General features: G+C 36.5%; 1 protein-coding gene across 3 annotated transcripts in view; it reads right to left on the bottom strand.

Annotated features, from left to right (window-relative positions):
• Positions 1-19,908, bottom strand: part of NCAPG2 (non-SMC condensin II complex subunit G2) — a 101,005-nt gene that overhangs the window by 3,127 nt on the left and 77,970 nt on the right. For all 3 annotated transcript variants that reach the window (XM_027840902.1, XM_027840903.1, XM_027840904.1), the window contains one exon: positions 14,287-14,386. In XM_027840902.1, the coding sequence (XP_027696703.1) occupies positions 14,287-14,386 (100 nt within the window). The remainder of the gene's footprint in view (positions 1-14,286; positions 14,387-19,908) is intronic.

Here is a 19,908-nt window from a genome sequence, read left to right on the forward strand (position 1 = left end):
AGGCTGAAAAGGAGCAATCAGAACGACAGAATAAGGAAAGAGTGTGTTTTGAAAACCCAGAGAAGTGATTAGCAGTGTCAAATGCAGCAGGTAGGAGAGAACTGAGGTCTGAGAAAAGACAATCTGTGGAGTTCTGACAGAGGAACATGAAATCACTTAAAATTATTGTGTTACTATGTCTTTTTACAATTTGTTAACTTTTCCTTTATAGATTTAGACAATAAGGCACATGGCATATATGTTTAGTATTCACATTGGCTTACTCTCTATAACTTCTTTAAATATATAACATAAGCTACATGTTTATGTATCTGGGTATAGTAAATCTTGTTTTAGCATTAGAACTCATACTCTTTGGCAATCACCTGATGCACAGTAGATTTTGTTCCAGCTTCTCATTTTTATTCTTCATCTATCCTTAAAAAATATATTTCTTTTCTACAGTAGATTGTTGTGGGGGGGGGGGAGAGTTCATTCTGCAAATCTCATTTTATTTGGGTTATTTAACCCATTCAATTTTAAGTTGTGATTAGAGACCATCCAAGATATCAGGATAAGAGAAGTGAAGCTTGGTTCCCTAGACAACCTCATGAATAAAAATCTCATGAATGATTAAGGAGAAACCAAGTGGATCATCTTTCCAGCAAAAATCATAAATTTTAGACACATGCAAATAATCCAGGGCAGAGAAAGTGGGACAGGGTCAGGATCATGGATGCAGATCTGGGGAACAGAATATGACTGCAGTGCTGTTACTCTGACCCCAGAGTGGGGATTAGTATCTTTGACTCAGACACAGAACCACAGTTCTGTTACTAGATCCTAGGTGGAAAGGACCGTTTAACACAGCTCCCAAACATAGCGGGCCTCAGAATTATTGTTCTAACGTAGGGGAGAGGAATCAGAGCCAAATGCTGGAGAAGACGAGGACTCAGATGCTATCTCTCTGACCTAGGAGAAGGGACCTTGGAGCCAGGTAACAGCTGAAGAACAAAGGCCAGTGCTAAAGTTTTGACTCTGGAGGGGAAAACTAAGACTTGGCTCCCAGGAGCAGAGACTTTGATGCTGTTGCTGCTGTCCCTCTAACCAAGGTGAGAGAATTTTGAAGCCAGATCCTGGAGGGAGAAAAAGGGCCAGCATTTGCTGCTTTAGTCCTTAAGAAGAGATTTCACAGCCACACAATGGCAATAGAATAGGGCCCCAGTGCTTCACTCTAACCCAGGAAAGTGAATTTTTCTAAGTCACACCCTAGGGCTTCCAGATTGGATCCTAATAGCAGGACAGCAGCCAAGCCAGCACCATACAACGCCACACCAGTCCTGCCAAAAGCGTGCAGAGTCTAGCCTTAAAATAAAGTCCTAATCTTGGAAGGAAGGTTAGAAAGATGAGTAAATCCCAAAAAATACACAAAGACCTAGACTGATGTAAGGAATCTCCAATATACAAATCCATAAGAAAAGAACTCCAAAATAGTTAAAAACAAAGCCTCAAAGAAAAACACAGCTTGACTACAAGATTAATTAAAATTCCTAGGAAAAAAAGTTTTAAAAAAGAGAATAAAAGTGAAAATCTGAATGAAATAACAAAACTAGAAGAAAAAATTGGAAAAGAAAATTGAGTTATTTGGAAAAAGACTTGGAAGGAGAATAAGCAATGACCACAATTTAAGTGGAAAGAAATAAACCTGAATGCTGAGTAAAATGACCAAATTTGTCCCTAGAAAAAAATTGAGAAAATGTACTTCTCTCCTGTCAATGGAGAAGTAGAGACTTGGTTATGGAACATATGCCATAATGTCACACATGGCTAATGTTCTGATTAATTTTAAAGAGCTTTTTTCTCTTTTTAAAAACATGTTTGTTACCAGGCTCTCTGGAATGAATATATTCAGAAGTGAACGTGATGTAAAAATAAAAAGGCATCAATTTCTTTTAAAAATTAGTTTATATCAACAAACATCAAAAGGCAAAATGCTACTTCTGAACCCAAATTTACATAACTACAATATACTGTAGTTTCAAGACTATTAGAATAGTCTTCTGAAATCTTACACATACTGGCTGAGTGACCCTGGGAAAATAACTGACCCTTTTAGTGTCCTCAGGCAACTCTCAAAGACTGTTACAGAGAAGATGTACTGACAGGAAAAGTCCCTTACTTGGAACTCCCTACACCCTTGAAAGCAAAAGTTCAGTTAAAAAAAAAAAAACAAAACCAAAAACAAAAACAGAAGATTGGGGGGAGAGAGATTTTTTTCAATTTAAAATTTACTCTCATATTTCTCCTTTGAGGTTAGCTTCAGATAAAGGTTTTTTCATCAATTAGAAGCTTTCACCAGTCTTTTTTTTTTTTGACATGCACAATTCCCTGAGTCAGCTCTAAAAAAAATCTTGAAGCCTACTCTTCACTGCAAAAAACCAGACCTAAGAAATTCATAATTTACTGTTTCTTTATTAAAGAAATAAACTTCACTGACACAAAGTGTTTTTGCCCGAAATTTAGGACTGACTAAAAAAAGTTAATTAACTCTAGGCGTTGACTCCAAGGAAGTGTTAACTGTAAAAGCACTTAAATGTTTTCCTGTGTCTCACAAATTTAAATTCTTATAGTTTTTTTTATACTAGAATTGAATCTTGTAGCTACAAGGAGCTTCAGAAGCCATATAGTTGACTAAGATTCTATCACTTCAATGACATTCCCAATAAACACTCATAGAGACTCACTGAGACTCACCTTACAGGCTTCCAGGGAGGAGGTGCCCATTACATTCTCTGGCAGCTCATGTCTAAATCTCTCTGCAACTTCTACCCACTGCTACTAAATTTGAGTTAGAAAGGACCTCTGTGGCCATCTACTACAACCCATACAAGAAAGGAATTCCAGATAGAAATCTTTATCTCAAAATAATCCTTCATAAACCTGAAGGCTATTATCATCCCTCTACCTCCACCTTCCAGTTTTCCCTTCCTCAGATAAAATATCTACATTTCCTTCAATAGAACATTGAATATAATGGTTTTCAGCCCTCTCAAAATCCAAATTGCCCTCTTCTAGATATGCTCCAATATTAATTCAACTCAGCTCTATCTATCTGTTGCAGTCAAACAGTATTTGACTTTTTTTTATAAATATAAAATATCACTGTTTTATTATAAAGCAGTTCACTAAATGCTTAGTAGGAACTTCTATTTCAGACAACATCAGTTGTGTTTAGACAAGGACCACTTATTTAAATATATTAGGAAAGGGATATTAGTCAAACTAATATGCTAACTCTGCACATTGGACTTTATATGAACATAAACAATTTTTACATAATAAAGTTAAGGTTATTTTGCTGATCCTAAAATGCTAATCAGTCTCACAGCAGATTAAAACATATTTGGACATCAGCACTTTGTTCTGTCTATGTTTGGCTTATAAGTCAACCTAGTGCTGTTAAAAAAAAATTGCACTGTTGGTATTAAACAAGGCATAACAATTCACATTTTCTCAGCAGTATTTTTTTTGTATTACTGTGGATGGGCCCAGAGAAGACTATTAAAGTTTTCTGAAAGGTGTAGAAATAAAACGAAAGAACTAGCTTTAAGAAAGATGCTCCTTTTCTCTTTCTGGAGACAAACTAGCAAAGTGGAAAAATTAGCAACAGGGTTCAGTAATGACAGAAGCACTGTACAATGTATTATTTTCTATATGGAGAAGCTCTCTCTCTACACACACACACACACACACACTTGCAAACACAAACACCCCCCCCCCCCAAATCAACAGCTATTTATTAAGCACCTCCTATGTGCATAAGACCATGCTACATGACAGGTTTACAAGATGGTGATGATTTGTGGACAAGCTCATCATCTTGCAAGATCCCATCAGCCCTGGTACTCTACCTCATCACTATTCTATGTCAATCTGAATGGAGGGTGTCCCTAACTCCACTTTTCAGTTAGCTTTTTTCCCTAGAAGACATCTCAACGACTCAAAGGAGTCAGGACTATCCGTACACACAAGAAGACCAAGTTGATATCTATTACCCAGATTACAACATGCATTTGAATGAACAGCCTACAGTGCTTGTCCAAAAATGTATAACTGAGACATATAGTATAGATGAGCAATAAAGTGGGCCAAAAAGGTACTGCTTTCAGGAAATTACAAAGCCTTTTTACTTACCCCATGCTTCCCATTTTATAAATTCTAACATTTTACTGGTGTTATATGGCACATGATGTGGGACTGCTTCTGAAGAACTATAGCTAAGTATCACACAAAAGGCAATGAAGTATCATGGCAGTGTAAGAAAGCTACAACTGATAACCCACAAGGTACTCCAAAGAAGAATAAAGAGTGGATCGGGTGTGTTTGGGTTTTTTTGTCTATCTTTTTGTATTTAAATTCAAAATGAATAAAAAAATTTTTAAAAATAGAAAACTTATTAGAAAAGAAGCACAAAAAAGCAGGGTAACTTTGAAAATTATATGTAGTATTTATTGCGTAATTTTTATAAAAAGTAAACAGTGTTAAATGGAAAAATGTGATTTTATAGTGAATCCCCTTTTTATGTTGTACTGTGTGCCTGGAACTTTTTTTTTTGTCTTTTTGTATTTAAGTTTAAATGAATTTTTTTTTAAAAAGGGCACATCAAGGAACAACAAACAGGAAGAGAAGATGAAACGATCATGTAGCAAGAGAAAGCAATGACAGGTAAATAGCCAGGGTGTTCCACTGGTGCCCTCAAAATGTCAGAAAAAATAAGAAAGGGTTCTAGGATATTGAATGAACCCATATGAAAAACCTCTAGGTGAGAACAGTACAGGAGGTAGGAATGGATGGGTTATGATCAGAATTTTTGAAGGAAACTCCTGAATCAATGAGATCACAGAGTCCTGAATTTTTGAGTATAACATATAGTCATAAGTAAAGAGGACTTAAATTTAAACAATACTGGGAAAACCTGACTTAGCTTGGGACTTTGACATGCAACTCATCACAAAGCAGAGCCTTTACTTTGTAACAACAGATAAATGTTTCATTCAATTACATTATATTGTATAGAAAAGGGCAAATGGGAGGAGGTATGTCTGGGAGGTTCCAGCTTCAAAAAAGTTTGGCTAGAAATGGACTGGCAAAACCTCAGAGAGATTAAACTGAAAGCGGCAATAAATCAACAAGCATTTATTAAGCACTTATTATGTGCCAGGCACTAGGGTACACAAATACAATGAATAAGACAACCTATACTCACAAGGAACTTACATTCTAACAAAAGGGTAGAGGAAAGAATGGAAGGGAAAGATAATTGTACTTCGAGTATGGATACCACAGGTGAAACCCCAGCTAATGAGAAGGCAGGGAAGGTGGGACAAGTGTTAGTGATCATAAGCCTATCTGAAAAGAGAAGCTTTTGAAGGCTTTGAAAAGCTTATATCAGCAAAAATAGAGATAAGTTTTTAAAACGAGGACAAGAGTACATGGAGTGGCTCCATGCTGACTGATGGCCAATTTCACAAGAAGCTTTTTATGCTTCCCTAAAGAAGGCTTTTAGTGCAGCAAGGTGGTGCAGATACTGGGCTAGAGATTATAACACTGGGCTGAGAATCAGAAAAACTCCTCTTCCTGAGCTGGACTCAGACACCTACTAGCTGAATGACCCTGGGCAAGTCACTTAACACTGTTTACCTCAGTTTCCTCATCTATAAAATGAGCTGGAGAAGGAAATGACAAATCATTCCAGTATCTTTGCCAAAAAAACCCAAATGTGGTCTTGAAAAGTTGGACACAATTGAAACAACTAAACAATTTGTAACTACTTTGAGGCTAAATCCTCAAACATAAAATGAGGATAATTTATACTTATAAACAAAATAAATAAATAAATAAATAAATGAATGAATAAATAAAAAACCTATACCTATAAAATTATAAGACTACCCTAACAAACAAAAGTTCTTGAGAGAACTGTAGAAGGACTATTCAAATGTAAGATCCAATGTTACTAGATCAGAGAATTAAAGTGTGTATCTGCACATGAAAATATATAAGAATCCAAAGTTCAAGCATTAATAAGTTTCACAGTTAGTTAGTAGAAAGGCAGGGATAGAGACCAGGTGCTTCAGTGCCCCTTTCCCAAAGTATGGTGAGAGAGAGACTTAGCATAAATTCTAAATAGAGAAAAAATATCACCTAGACAAAGGGTTCTTTGTATTACAAAGATTACAAATCTTTGTGTTGCTTTTTTATATCATAGACCCCTTTGGCAATTTGGTGAAGTCTATGGACCACTTCTCAGAATAATGTTTTTAAACATATAAAATAAAATACATAGAATTACAAAGCAAACAAAAGGTTAGTGAAAATGAAGATGTAATTTTTTTTCCCTATCAAAGTTCATGGACCCCATGAAATTTCCTACTCAAGATTGCTGTTATATCATATTACATTGCTTTTAAGATCCTCAAAATCGTTTAATAGGGAGGGGTGGAGCCAAGATGGCAGAGTGAAAGCAGTGACTTGCTTGAGCTCTCCCCCAAACCCCTCCAAATACTTGTTTAAAAAATGGTTCTAAACAAATTCTAAAGCAGCAGAACCCACAAAAAGACAGAGTCCAAAAGATTACTGAAGAAAATCGTTTAATAGGAATGTATATGTATAGCCTATATCAGATTGCGTACCATCTTGGGAGAGAGGAGGAGAAAAATTTTAAACTCAAAAGCTTATGGAAGTGATTGTTGATAAATCAAAATAAACTAATTAAAAAAAAAGATTCCCAGAATCTACCAATTTACTTTACATTATATATGCAGCCAAATTCTATCATAACCTGCATATAAATAGGTAAGAAAAGCACCTGAAAACATGTGTAACATTTACATTGAAATATTTCTGCTCCTTTAGATAAAATTTTGTGATTAGAATAGCACAAAACACTACAAATAGCATAGTATACACCAAGACATACTTTGTAACTGAATTATTTATAATGACAAAATGTTTAAGAGTTTACACATGAATTTAAAAAATCAATAAAAACCTAGTTATATATTCAACTACAGTTAGATTCTTCATAATTTACACATATATTGCAGAATGTCAGTTTCCCACTGTCCAACAATTACCTTGTACAGCTCCCTTACTGACTATAAGCTAAATTTTAATAATAATCTAAATCATAATTATGGGGACAGATGTACTGTATGTGTTTTTTTTTTTCACTCCAAGATACGAGTCAAATATAAATAACTTATCAACTGGTGCAAATAATATCTTTTATTGTTCCCTTCTATAAATATTCACTCCATGGAAAGTTTGAAAAACATTTAGAACAGTCAGTCTCAAATCCAATATATGCTTTAAAAACAAAACAAAAAAACCTAGATTCACAACCAAGAAGGCTTTAAAAAAAAAAAAAAGTTTTTTTTTCTTCAAAAGACTATCCTTTGAGGGAAAAAAATATTTACCGTTGGAGACTGTACACTAAAAGACTATTTAAATCACACTACACAGAAATAATTAATACACACAAAGAATTCACTTATAATATCATGGTCAATGACTCAGTGGAAGAAATCCACAATATAAATCCTAATCTCAACTGTCAAAGGAATATTTTTACTTTTTCAACCACAAATCCACAGTTATCTTCTCACTAATAATGACAACAATACACATAACAATTTGGCAGTTAAATATGTTATTGCATTAGCTAGTACCTACTGCTCCTCTTGAGAAAATCTGCTCAATTTACAGCATTTTATTCTGAGTAAGGAAAAGTAAATGCAGTTAACAGCAAATTTTTATTTAAAACCCAACAGGCCAGTCAACAAACAGTTAATGCCTCATTCCCTGAATTAAGAACTGGGTTAATGTTCCAAAAGAATCCTAAAGATATGTGCTTATTCAACTTTACTTCTCATGCTCAACATTAGGTTTATTACTTTAAAAAAATTATTTTTAGGAAAAAATTTACTTTAGAAAAAAATTTTAATTATGTTGCCACCTTCCATGGGATTTCCAAAGATGCTTTCTCCTGTAATTTGCTTTGAAAAATATTAAGTCAGTAGACATTATTCTTCGGTATTCGTGATGAGGTATCCAAAATATTAGTAAGTTTTACCTTAAAAAGACTGTTACAGGGGTAGCTAGGTGGCACAGTGCACTGTCCCTTCAGAGCACTGGCCCTGAAGTCAGGAGGACCTGAGTTCAAATTCGGCCTCGGACCAAACACTTGTCACTCACTAGCTGTGTGACCCTGGGCAAGTCACTTAACCCCACTGCCTAGCCAAAAAAAAGCCCAAAAAACAAAAACAAACAAAAAAAAGATTGTTATAATGAAACAAAAAACTAAATCAGGAAAAAGCAAATCATTTGAAAAGACAAAATGTATAGCATAATGCTAAGTGAAACATTAACTACCTAACACTAAGAACTATGTTACTTAATGGACTTCTCAATAGCGGCATTCTTTACATTTATGGAAAGTTACATTCTTAGGAAAATGTATCTAAGGACAAAAATGATTTAAGTTTAATAAGTTTCCCATAGACCAATGGGATCATATTCCTGACTTGGTATACAACTTGTTATTAAATAAGTCAGCAAGTTGATATTTAATAAAGATTAAATTATATATAGCTACATGGTATAAAATATGAATTGGAGGACAACACAATAACTTGTTATATTTATTTAAAATCATAAGGCATCATCATGGAACACTAAAAGCCTGAGTGAATTAAGAGTAACTGAAAATTTAACAGTAAGATGCTTAGTGAATTTTGGCTGTCAGTATAACATAGCCAATAAAGATATATTCATGTAAAGTGACAATAAAAACCATTCAAGACCAGTATGACTTGGAAAAGTGATAAGGAAAGAACAAATGGACAAGGAATGTTCTACAGTGGCAACCCCAAGAAATTAAAAGAATCAGACGAAACTGTACATGCATGTTGAACAAATCCTTTATGAAAAATCTACGAAAGATATGGATAAGAATTAAATAGGATAACCAAAATAAACTTTTTTAAAAATACCATTTGTTGCTTCACAATACCAAAAGCCTGAAATCAGCCAATCAAAAAGCATCCATTAAGCACTTAATGTGTACTGGGGACTATGTTAGACGCTGAGAACACAAGTATAAAGAACAAAACAATCAACCAATCCCTACTCATAATAAATTTACATTGTAATGGGGAGAACAACAAGTACGTGTGTGAATGAGCACATACACACACACAGAGAATCAATATAAGGTGAATAAATACAATTATACTTAATCTTTATACTTAAATACAAAGTACTTAGGGAGAGCCATAGTTAGTTGGGGGGATCAGGAAAGACTTGAGCAAACTGTTTCCTGCAGGTGTTTCTTGAGCTACATCTTAAGGTAAGAAAGGGAACTCTATGAGAAAGAAGTAAAGAGGGCTCACATTCCATATCTGTGAGGCTGCCATGGCAAAGGCACAGAAATGGGAAATGGAGTGCTATGTAAGAAACCAAGGGAAGTCAAGTTGTTTGGCTAGATCAAAAAGTTCAGGAGGGAGAATAATGTCAAATGAGGCTGGAAAGATAGGTTGTATAAGGGCCAGGTTGTATAAGACTTTAAAAGCTAAACAGAAGAGTTTACATTTTATCCTTCACATAACAGGAAGCAATTGGAATTAACTGAATAGGGGAGTCGTATGGTCAGATCTGTACTTAAGGAAAAATACTTTGGGGCAGCACTTTGGAGATTTAAAATTTACAGGGAGAGATTTGAGGCAAGGAGATCATAATCTAGGCAAGAGGAGATAAGGGTCTTAATGTGGGGCCTGTAAGAAAAGCGGAAAGGGGTTGGTTTCAAGAAAAGTTGTGAATGTAGAATTGGCAATTTTTATCAACCGACTGCATATGGGAGGTGAGAACGAGAAGTCAGGGATAATACCAAGTTTATGAACCTTAGGAGACTAGAAGTATGGTGTTACAAATCTGTGACTTGCATAGCATTCAATGGAAACACAACATGGAACTGAGTTAGATCTTGATTCCATAAAATTAAATCTTTTTATTTCAGCCACAAATCATGCATAATGAATAGAGGACTAAAAACTATCACTAGAACATAGCTTTTTACTTTCCATAGATAAACTTAAGAATAGAATGTAAGATGTGACTGTGCTGGTCCAAACCGCGCACTCTCTTTCAGCCAGATCAGCCAACCAGGGTCATACTCACTAGTCTTCGGAGGCCACCCGGAATTACCAGAGACAAGCCGACCAGGGGGTGCAAAAACCTGAACTTTATTCAATGATCATCACAGCAAGGCCAGGCAGGAAAGCACACGCGCATGAGCAGGAGCAAAAACCGACCCGCCCCCCATCCCTGCAGTTCCTTTTAGTACCTTCTTCATCCCTCCTCCTTAGCCCGCCCATAGTGACTCGTCGAGGATCAAATATCAGAAGGGGATGTCTAGCGCTAGTGTCCAGACAAAGGAAGCATACATGGCACAGGAAGTGGGACCTAGATATTTGGAAGGAGGCGTGAGGGATCAGTGCATAGACAAAGGAGAATGTATGTGACGCAGGAAGTTGGGTCCAGATACCGGGGGGAGGTGTCTGGGGTCAGTGCTACACCTAGGGAGCATACGTGACTCAGGAAGTCAGGTTTGGTCACAGGAAGGCAGCGTCTGGGGTCAGCGTAGTACCTAAAGAAGGAGGCTAGACAGAGAGAGCTCGTTCTCTGCCATCCCCCTCCCAAGCGGCACAGTCCCTGCCTCAGGAGCATGCGCTCCGGCCACTTCCCTGTACCCCGCTTCCTCCCCAGCCTGTCACAGCTCCACATATTACCGCTCCAGTCTCGGGAGCTTGAGCTCCGGTTACCTCTCCGAATCCAGATCCCATCCCAGTACACCACAACTCTGCCCAGCACAGCCTCTGCCTCGGGAGCATGAGCTCCGGTTACTTCCCAATACCTAGTTCCCGTCCCATGTTGCCACAACCCCCACTTGGCAGTAGCTAGCACCAGACAATCCCTCACATGTGACTATACAGTAGTAAGGCCAACCAGTCCAAACATAACTGTCATTTACATCTAAATGAGTTGAGTTAAGTAGTCACAAAGTAGTCAATATATTTTTTTCAATGATAATACAATTGCTTAAAACTTTTTTTGGAATTCTTTGTGAGATGCAGTTGAAATCCTTGATCAAATGGCACACGAGAAAACCAGCTTAATCATGATAAAATTACAAAATACTCTTTACTTGCCACTGCCCTCCACTGCCCTGCTTTGTTCTTTTTATCCTGCTTAGTTCTGTTTCCTCTCAAAGAACCAGAGAATCCTAGAGATGAAAGGAAACTAAGAGTTCACCTAATACAAGTCAACAAGTATTTATTAAGCACTTACTATGTGCTAGGCCCTGGGCTAAGCACTGGAGATACAAAGACAGACTATGAAATATATACAGGGTAAACTAGTAGTAATCTCAGAGAGAAGGCATTAGCATTAAGGGGACAGAGAAAAAGCTTATTGCAAAAGACAGGATAACTGAATTTCTGATCAATGGATAATATAAAGTTTTCCCACAAGATCTCCACAACTAGTTATTCTTCCTCTGCTTGAATATCTACTCTTTCAGTGACATCAACTCGTGTTTGTATTTCAAAGTTTCTATTCAGCTACGGTCTTTTCATCAGGAATGCTTGAAATCCTCTATTTCATCAAATACTCATTTTTTACACGTCAGGATTATACTTGGTTTTGCCAGGTTACTCTTGTTTTAAGCCTAGATCTTTTGCTTTGTGGAAAATCATATTTTAAGCTCTCCACTCCTCTTGAATTAGTGGCTGCTAAAACTTCTCTCACCCTGACTATGGCTCTTTGGTAGTCAAGTTCTTACTTTTTGACTGTTTACGGTATTATTCCATTGATCTGGAAGCTCTGAGTTTTAGTTATAATGTTTCAGGGGGGAGGGTTCATTTTGGGGTTTCTTTCAAGAAGTGATGACTTGTGGATTTTTTTTTTCTATTTTCACTTTACCTTCTAATTCTAAGACATCTGGATAGTTTTCTTTTATGATTTCTTGAAATACTGTCTAGGTCCTTTTTTTGTTCATGCTTTCAAAGTAGTCCAATGATTATTAAATTATCTCTCCTTGATCTGTTCTCCTTATCAGTTGTTTCTGATGAGTTACTCAGATTTTCTTCTATTTTTTCAGTCTTGTGACTTTATTTAAATATTTACTGTTGTCTCATGGAATCATTAACTTATTTTTGGTCCATTATAATTTTCAAAGATTCTGTCGTTTGGTAGTTTTTTTATACCTCTAGTTTCAAGCTGCTGATTCTCTTTCCAATTCTTCTATAATTCTCATTTTTTTAAGTTGTTCCTCTAATACTCTCACTTCTTTTCCAATTCTTTTTTCTAGTGCTCTCATTTTATTTATAAAATCATTATTAACTCTTTCTTTTAAATCTTGCTTCATTTCTTCCAAGAATTCCAGTTGAACTTTTGCCCAAGCTATAGTTTTCTTTGAGGCTTTGCTTTTAGAGGTTTTTGAACAATTTTTTTTCTCAGTTTGTGTCAGCAGTGTCTTTGTTCTCATAACAGCTCTTTATAGTGGGAGTCTTTTTTTTTTTTTTTCATTTGTTTGATCATTCCTGACTTTGGAATTTGAGTCAGGGCCAAGCTATGCACACACCTGGAAGGAATGTCTGGATTGAGTCTAGGCCTGTTTTGTGTCCTCTTCTGTCCTGCCACTGCTTTCTCAGGGTAATGACTTTGGGATAGTCAAAGATCTTAGAGACAGCGCAGGCTAAGGATCTGCAAGTTTTCAGTTCTCCCAAAACAGCCTGAACCAGGATGAATGAAGCACGAGCACTAAGTTCTTGGTCTCAGCTCTGCAAGTTCCTAACTTAAATTTGGGTCTGAGCAACACAATTTTGGGCTTGTCCCACCAGAGTTCCTCTAGAATGCTGCTGGATTCAGCCACTGTCAGGGAGCCAAGAACCTCTGCCTCAGAGCGAAAGAACTATAGGTTCTCCTTTGGACTGGGCTACCTGTCCTGATTGTTCACACTGTTGACTTCCTATGAGGCCAAGGGCTGAATCAGGAAACCCACTTTGCTCCCAGGGTCACAGCTAGAGAATTACTGCTCTTTTCTACGCTTGTTCCTTGTCCTGGACCAACACCACTATGCACAGGTGCCTTCCCCAATCTGCAACAGGTCTATGAAGCAGCACTGAGGTATTAGTGACAGAACTGCCAGCTGATATCTGTTCATTCTCCCCGCACAAGGTCAATCACCTTTGTGTCAGATATGGAACCTCTTCATGCTCTAGTATAAAGCTGAAGGCACTTATTCGGTCCCAATTCTAATTGCTCTACATTGTGTGCTTCTGCCTAGACTCCATCTGCAGTGTCTATGGATATATCTATCTGCCTATGCTCACCTCAGCAGGAAAAATGACTCGCTGTAATTTTTTTTCTTGGTCTTTGTTGAATATTTATTGGGGGAGAGCTGGATTAGACTATTTGTTCCTACTTTGCCATCTTGGATGGTCCCTCCCTTTATTTTTTTGCACTTGTCCTACTTAAATACTCCCCCGAATCAGAGAAAATAAGTCTAATATTTCACATGATAAACTTTCAAGGCAACTATCTTACTTCCCTCCCACATCCCTAGCTCCACCTCATTTTCTCTTCCCCAGACCAAATGTACCCAATTTCTTCAGCCATTCCTTACAATACTTGGTTTTAATTTCTCTCACTATCTTAACTTGATGTTCTCCAGTTTGTTGACCTGTTTTGTAATCAAACTAAACACAGTATTACAAAGGTGGACTAGGTAAGACTACAGTGGGATTACAATTTCCATTTAATTCAACAAGTATGTATTAAATGTTTATAATGTGCCATGGATTGTAAATCTAGGAACTAGACATAATAGGACAAAAAATGAAGAAGTCACTGTCCTAAAAAGGTTAAATTTCTATGCCTTTTAATCTCTGTACCTTGACTGACACTACTCCCAGTGCCTAGAAAACCCTCACTATGACTGCCTTTCGGTAGGGAAAAATAAATATATATAATTTTGCTTGTTTTAAAGAAGTGAATAACTTAAACCTATATGTAACAAAGCTGATTCAAACAGAGTTATTACCATGATGATTGTATGAAATTCTAAACTTAAACTTCCTGTCCCTTGGTGTCAGGAACTAACAAATTAAGATACTTTCATTTAAATATATTTAGATTACAATCCACATTTTGACAATTATTGTTTCTGTGGTGTATTTAGCTTTTTACCTTTCAATGCTATCCTCCTCCAAGGTAATTTCCATGTATCTGTTCAGTATTCTTTGAATAGCGGCAGCAGCATCCTTAACTTTCGGATCTTTATGTTTACCTATTTAAAGAAGTTGCATTAAAAGAGAGAATTAAGGAACAAAATTAAGTCTATAAATTTGGCACAGTCACAAACACTATGAAACATCATAAGGTGTGTATGTGTCTCTCAACATCTAGATATTCACAAGGAATAGATAGGTTGTGATCTTTATCATCAGAGGAAGCGTCCAGCATCACAAAAAAGACACTGGATTTGGAGTCAAAGGACATGGGTTCAATTCCAGCTCTGCACTTTATTCTTTGTATGACCTTGGGCAGGTCACTTGACTTCTTTGGATCTAGTTCTTCATCTATAAAATGAAGACACTGGACTAAATAACCTCTAATGTTTCTTCTAACTCTAAACTCATGATTTTATCCTCCTTTTTACACATACATAAACACTCAAAAACAAACATGCAATTTCAGGGACTGTATTCTTTGTTCTTACAGGCCTAATTCTTCTATAATTCCAGGTAAAAAGTGACACAAAGACCATTTGTACATTCTATGAAATAATATAGTGAATGCCTGATCACTTGCATTCAATTCAACTAAAGATTACTAAATGTATATATGTGTGTATATGTATATGTGTGTATATACATATATGTATAAATATAAAACTTTAGAGATTCAAAGACGCAAAAAGACAGAGTCTCTACCCTTAAGAAACTTATAATCTACTCAAGGGAAAAAGACACATGGAGAAATAATTAAAACTATAAGTACCCTGTGCTAGGAATAGACAAGAAATACAAAGTATTCAAGGGAAATGTGAAAAGTGAGGGAAAATTTGAAGAATTAAATAATTTGGCTGGGAAAATTGGAGGAAGGATATAGAAATTTTAATGGAAACGACAGGAACTGTAATGAGCCTGAAGGAAGGAAAGTCATTCAATAAACAGAGATAAGACAGTAATGTATTGGGGGCAAGCAGGATAGGTGTACAAGAATGAGTAAAGGCAGGAGATAGTAGAACAAAATCAATTAATCAATCAACATTTTTTTCAATAAACATTTATTAAGCGCCTTCTATGACCAGTGCTGAAAAAGCTAGTAGAGTATGGTAGGAATAGAGAGTATGTGCATAAAGGAAACTGAAACAAGGCTTGAAAAATATATTTTAGTCAGACTATGAAGAACCTTAAATGCCCAAGCTAAAGAATGTTATCCTATAAGCAACTGGGGGCTACTGAAAGTTTCTGGTTTAATATTCTAATTCTCATCTTTTCTGAATATCCCTGAAAGGTACAGGTGAGTGAAAGTTTAGGTGGGAGGTAACCTTTGTTCCCAAGTTAGATCCCAAACAACTCTAAAGTCCGGGAGTAGCAGTATGGGAGTGTGTAGATCCAGAATCTTTTTGGTGTAAAGATGTAAGCTGGAAAAGTAAAGTAATTTTGAATAATTTCAATGGATTCTTTGATATGTACTCACTTGATGAATGTCTATTCATTTTTTGCAGCCTATTTGCTCCTGGCTAAGGACTCCGTTGTGCTGCTAGATTAGAACCCTACACTCTGGTACAGCACTTTCTTTAGGTTGACTTTTAAAGCCATGAAAATTGTCTAGGCCTCTATTAGGTATTCTATTACTGAGCTGTCACTTCAATTCAGCCAAAATCCCTTTTCTGGTAGTACTATTGTTTCCCACGGTTCAAAGTGCAATCTGAATCAGCATGAAGGGATAAACGCAGCAACAAATAAGCAATAAAAAGGAAGGAGGGCTCCTTGGTTCGTAAATGAGAAAGACTGTAGGAGCAACCATATTAATGTGGATAACTGAGTTTTTAATATAGTTGAAAAAAATCTGTTTCAGGATTAAAAATATAGAAAATTTACTTGAAAACTGTCTGTACTATAGATTAGTATTTCATTCAAGTACAAAGAACACTGAACTGGAAGTTAAAAGACTTAGATTCTAATCCCAATATCACTACTAATGAGATATCAAAACCTTGAACAAGTCACTTAAACTAACTGGGTATCAGTTGTTGAGTAGTTTTACTCAGAAAGAAAAAATAAAAGTTTACCTATCTCTTTTGGAAGAAAATGGATTTTGGATAGAAAACCAAGTTTTCCCTTTTATTCATCAGCAAGGAAAACTTGAAGCCTTGCAAAGAGATATACCAGAAAATGATTCAAGTTAGAAGTGTCCCATCAGACTGAGAGGAGGGACCCCTTTCTTCATGCCCCAGCACTTAGCACACTGGCTGGTCTATGGTGTATTTAATAAATGCTAATAGACTAGAAAGAAAAGTATAAAAAGCACTAAGTGGAGGTTAGATTCCCAATTCTGCTACTAATTCATTGTTATAACCTTAGACAAGTCATTTAACTTGAGTCTCAGCTGTCTCCTCAGTAAAATTGGGTGTCTGGACCAAATGATTTCTAAGGTTCCTTTTAGCTCTAAAATTCCATACTCATAGGAATATATCCATCTCAGGATCATCATTTCTCCATTCATTTTTTCATATGCCACTTAGGACAAAGACCATTTTTATTTTCCTAGATTTGTAACTTGATCTTGAATGTCTAATATTTTTGTGTGAGATATGGACAAAGTCAGAGAACATACTTATTAAATCACAAGGTTAGCAAAAAGTTGAGAATGGCAAATATTGTGAAAAGAACCAAGATTACAAAATATCTCAACAAGCTAAAACAAAACTAATAAATTGTGCTATGCACACAGTATATGTCATGTGTCACCTACAGTAGAAGCTGATAGTAACTAAGGAAACTTCTGGGTAGGTGAAAAGTTAAAGCGTGAGACAAAAAAAGCAAGAAAACAGGCTGATATAATCCAAATGGTTCAGAATGAATTGGTTGCCAGAGAGTGAAAGCTAAAGTAATGTCACTAAAATCAAGAAGACAACATTCAGTGTGGAAGGAAAAAAAAGTAGAATTCAAGCTTTTTCAAATCTTAGATCCATTTTCATTCCTGAGTTTTGCATGAACTTTCCTGGTTGGCAATGAAACCCTACTGAACCTTGAGGTAAAAGGTTTATACCTCATGCCTTCTTCAAGAATTCTTCCCCAGACCTCAAGGCTATGGTTTGGCAGAATAGTAATGGCTGCAGGACTGTACCAAGGTGTGCTAATTCCTATGTGCTCAAACTGGTAGAATGGCTCACCTATTAGATGCTTTAAAAAAAAATTTTAGACAAATACTAAAACTTAAATACATAATAAGAAAAGAAAAAGAAACATAAACAAATATAAAAGAAAAAAAGGGAAAAAAATGTCACATGCACAGCAGAACGCAGGCGAGGATTCAGAATATATAGCAATAACTTTCCATTTCAAGAAAGCCTATATGTTAAATATTGCATGTTATGTTGAAAGCTATCTTTTCTTTGTTTCCTTGTAGGTTTTCTTTTGTTCTCTGCTGTACACTTTTTACTTTATTCTTTTTCCCCCTTTCTTTCCTTCTTCCACCCCCCGCCCCAGGCCACAGTTAAGGATGTATATATTTATATAGCGATACTGATATGTACATACATACACATATAAACTTATACTTTCCCTAAGAGATTCTACTCCTGATCTTTGTTTTTATATTTATGTGTATCTCTTTTTTCCTTATTTCTAACTTTACTTTAACTACTTTACTTTTACCTGCTACCTTGCCCTCCTATTACTTAATCTATCCCCCCACACACAACAATCCCTCCCTTATCCTCCCATTCTCACAAATCTAAACACCTTTTTACATGCCCCTTTGACCTATTGCTTTTCTTCTACCCACTACCTTGGCCTCCTATTACTTAACCTACCTACCCTATAACAATCCCTCCTGGGGGTTTGGAATTTGACTATAATATTTCTGTGCATTTTCCTTGTAGGATCTCTTTCAGTTAGTGATCGATTGTTTTTTTTCTATTTCTACTTTCCCATACTGTTCTAATGTTTCAGGACAATTTTCTTTAATTATTTCTTGTATTATTGTATCAAGATTCCTTTTCTGATCACAGCTTTCAGGTAGTCTGATTATTCTTATGTTTTCTCTTCTTGATCTGTTCTCTAAATCAGTTGTTTTTCTTATGAGATGTTTCACATTCTCTTCTTTTTTTCATTCTTAATATTTTGGTTTTTTTTATTTCTTGATATCTTATAACTTCGCTGGCTTTCCCTTGCCCAATTCCCATTTTCTTCCTTAACATTCTGGATCTACTTTTCTAATTGGTTGACGTTCTTTTCATAATCTTGTTTTTCTTGGATTTTTCTTTTTTTTTTTTTTTAGTTTTTCCTCAATCTCTCTCATTTGATTTTTAAAGTCTTTTTTAAGTTCTTCAGTGAATTCTTTTAGTCAGGTGACCATTTGACATTACTCTTTGAAGCAGAAGAGGGCTTCTTTGCTTCAGTATCCTTCTCTGAACACAAACTTGGCCTTCTCTATTCCCATAGTAGCTCTCTATGGTTGGAATCTTCCTCCTTTTCCTGTGCATTTTTTTTTGGTTTTAGTTTAGTTTTTATAATCACTTCTATTCCTGGGACATGGGGGAATGAGGTACTCTGGCTTCAGACGCTCTTCAGTTTTTCCCTCTGACCTTCAACTCAAACCAAGATCTCCATCCTCCTGTAAGTACCCACAGCCAGGGCAATGCACCCCACTGCTTTTGCACTCACCAGGCATGTGTTAGTTCCCCACCGCGTCTCCACAGCACAGCTGGGTCTGGCATTCCTTGTCAGCAGAGGTTCCCCTGATCTTCCCCAGCTCAGATGCCCAACTCCCCTCACTGTACCAGGGGCAAAAGTTCCTGTGGCTGTGTCTGAGGTAGCCTCTAACTCAGCTATCCCCAGGGCTTGCCACTTGTCATTTAAGCGGTCCCTAGTCTGGAGGTGTTTACTCTTCACTGGGACTAAACCTCTTTCTGGGATTTTTCTTCAGATCTCAGATTGTTTCAGGAAGACTCCTGTTCTGCCCCTACGATTATTTATTTTCACCACTCTATGTTAGCCCCAAGGTGCCATTTTATCTCTTTTGTGGAGGAAAATCTTCAGAGCTTGAAATTTTCTGACCTACTCCATCATCTTCCCAGAATCCTTTCTCCCATCTACTAGATACTAAAGTCAGCCTGGACACCTCTATGAATCAAGACTATCCTGTTCTCTGTATTTATACTGCCCTTCTCCAATCACTGATGGTTGATGGGGATTTGATCTATTTGAGCCCAATACAGCAAAGGCCAGCAGAATATGAAGTGCAATAAAACTAACATTACTACTTTCCAGGGTAGAGTTCCAGAGTTTAGAGGAAGGCAAGAGTTGTAGGAAGCCTCCTGGCCAGCCCAATAGGTATTTGGCCCAGGCAACCACTTCACATGACTAAACATCTAGCTATTATGTCTGAGGCCAACAGAAATCAAGGTTCCCTGGGGTCTGCTCCCAGACTATTGCAGATTTACAGCACCACTCTTCAAAGGTAGACAGGAAAGTCACACAAGTGTAATCAGATGTACAGAAGCATGTCTGAGAGAAATAATCCAAAGAGGCTGGAAGCATCATGTCCGTTTGAGAGGAGGACAACTGGGAATGA

The sequence above is a fragment of the Vombatus ursinus genome, unplaced genomic scaffold, assembly GCF_900497805.2.
Source record: "Vombatus ursinus unplaced genomic scaffold, bare-nosed wombat genome assembly UNPS02014852.1, whole genome shotgun sequence".
In the NCBI taxonomy this organism is placed as follows: Eukaryota; Metazoa; Chordata; class Mammalia; order Diprotodontia; family Vombatidae; genus Vombatus; species Vombatus ursinus.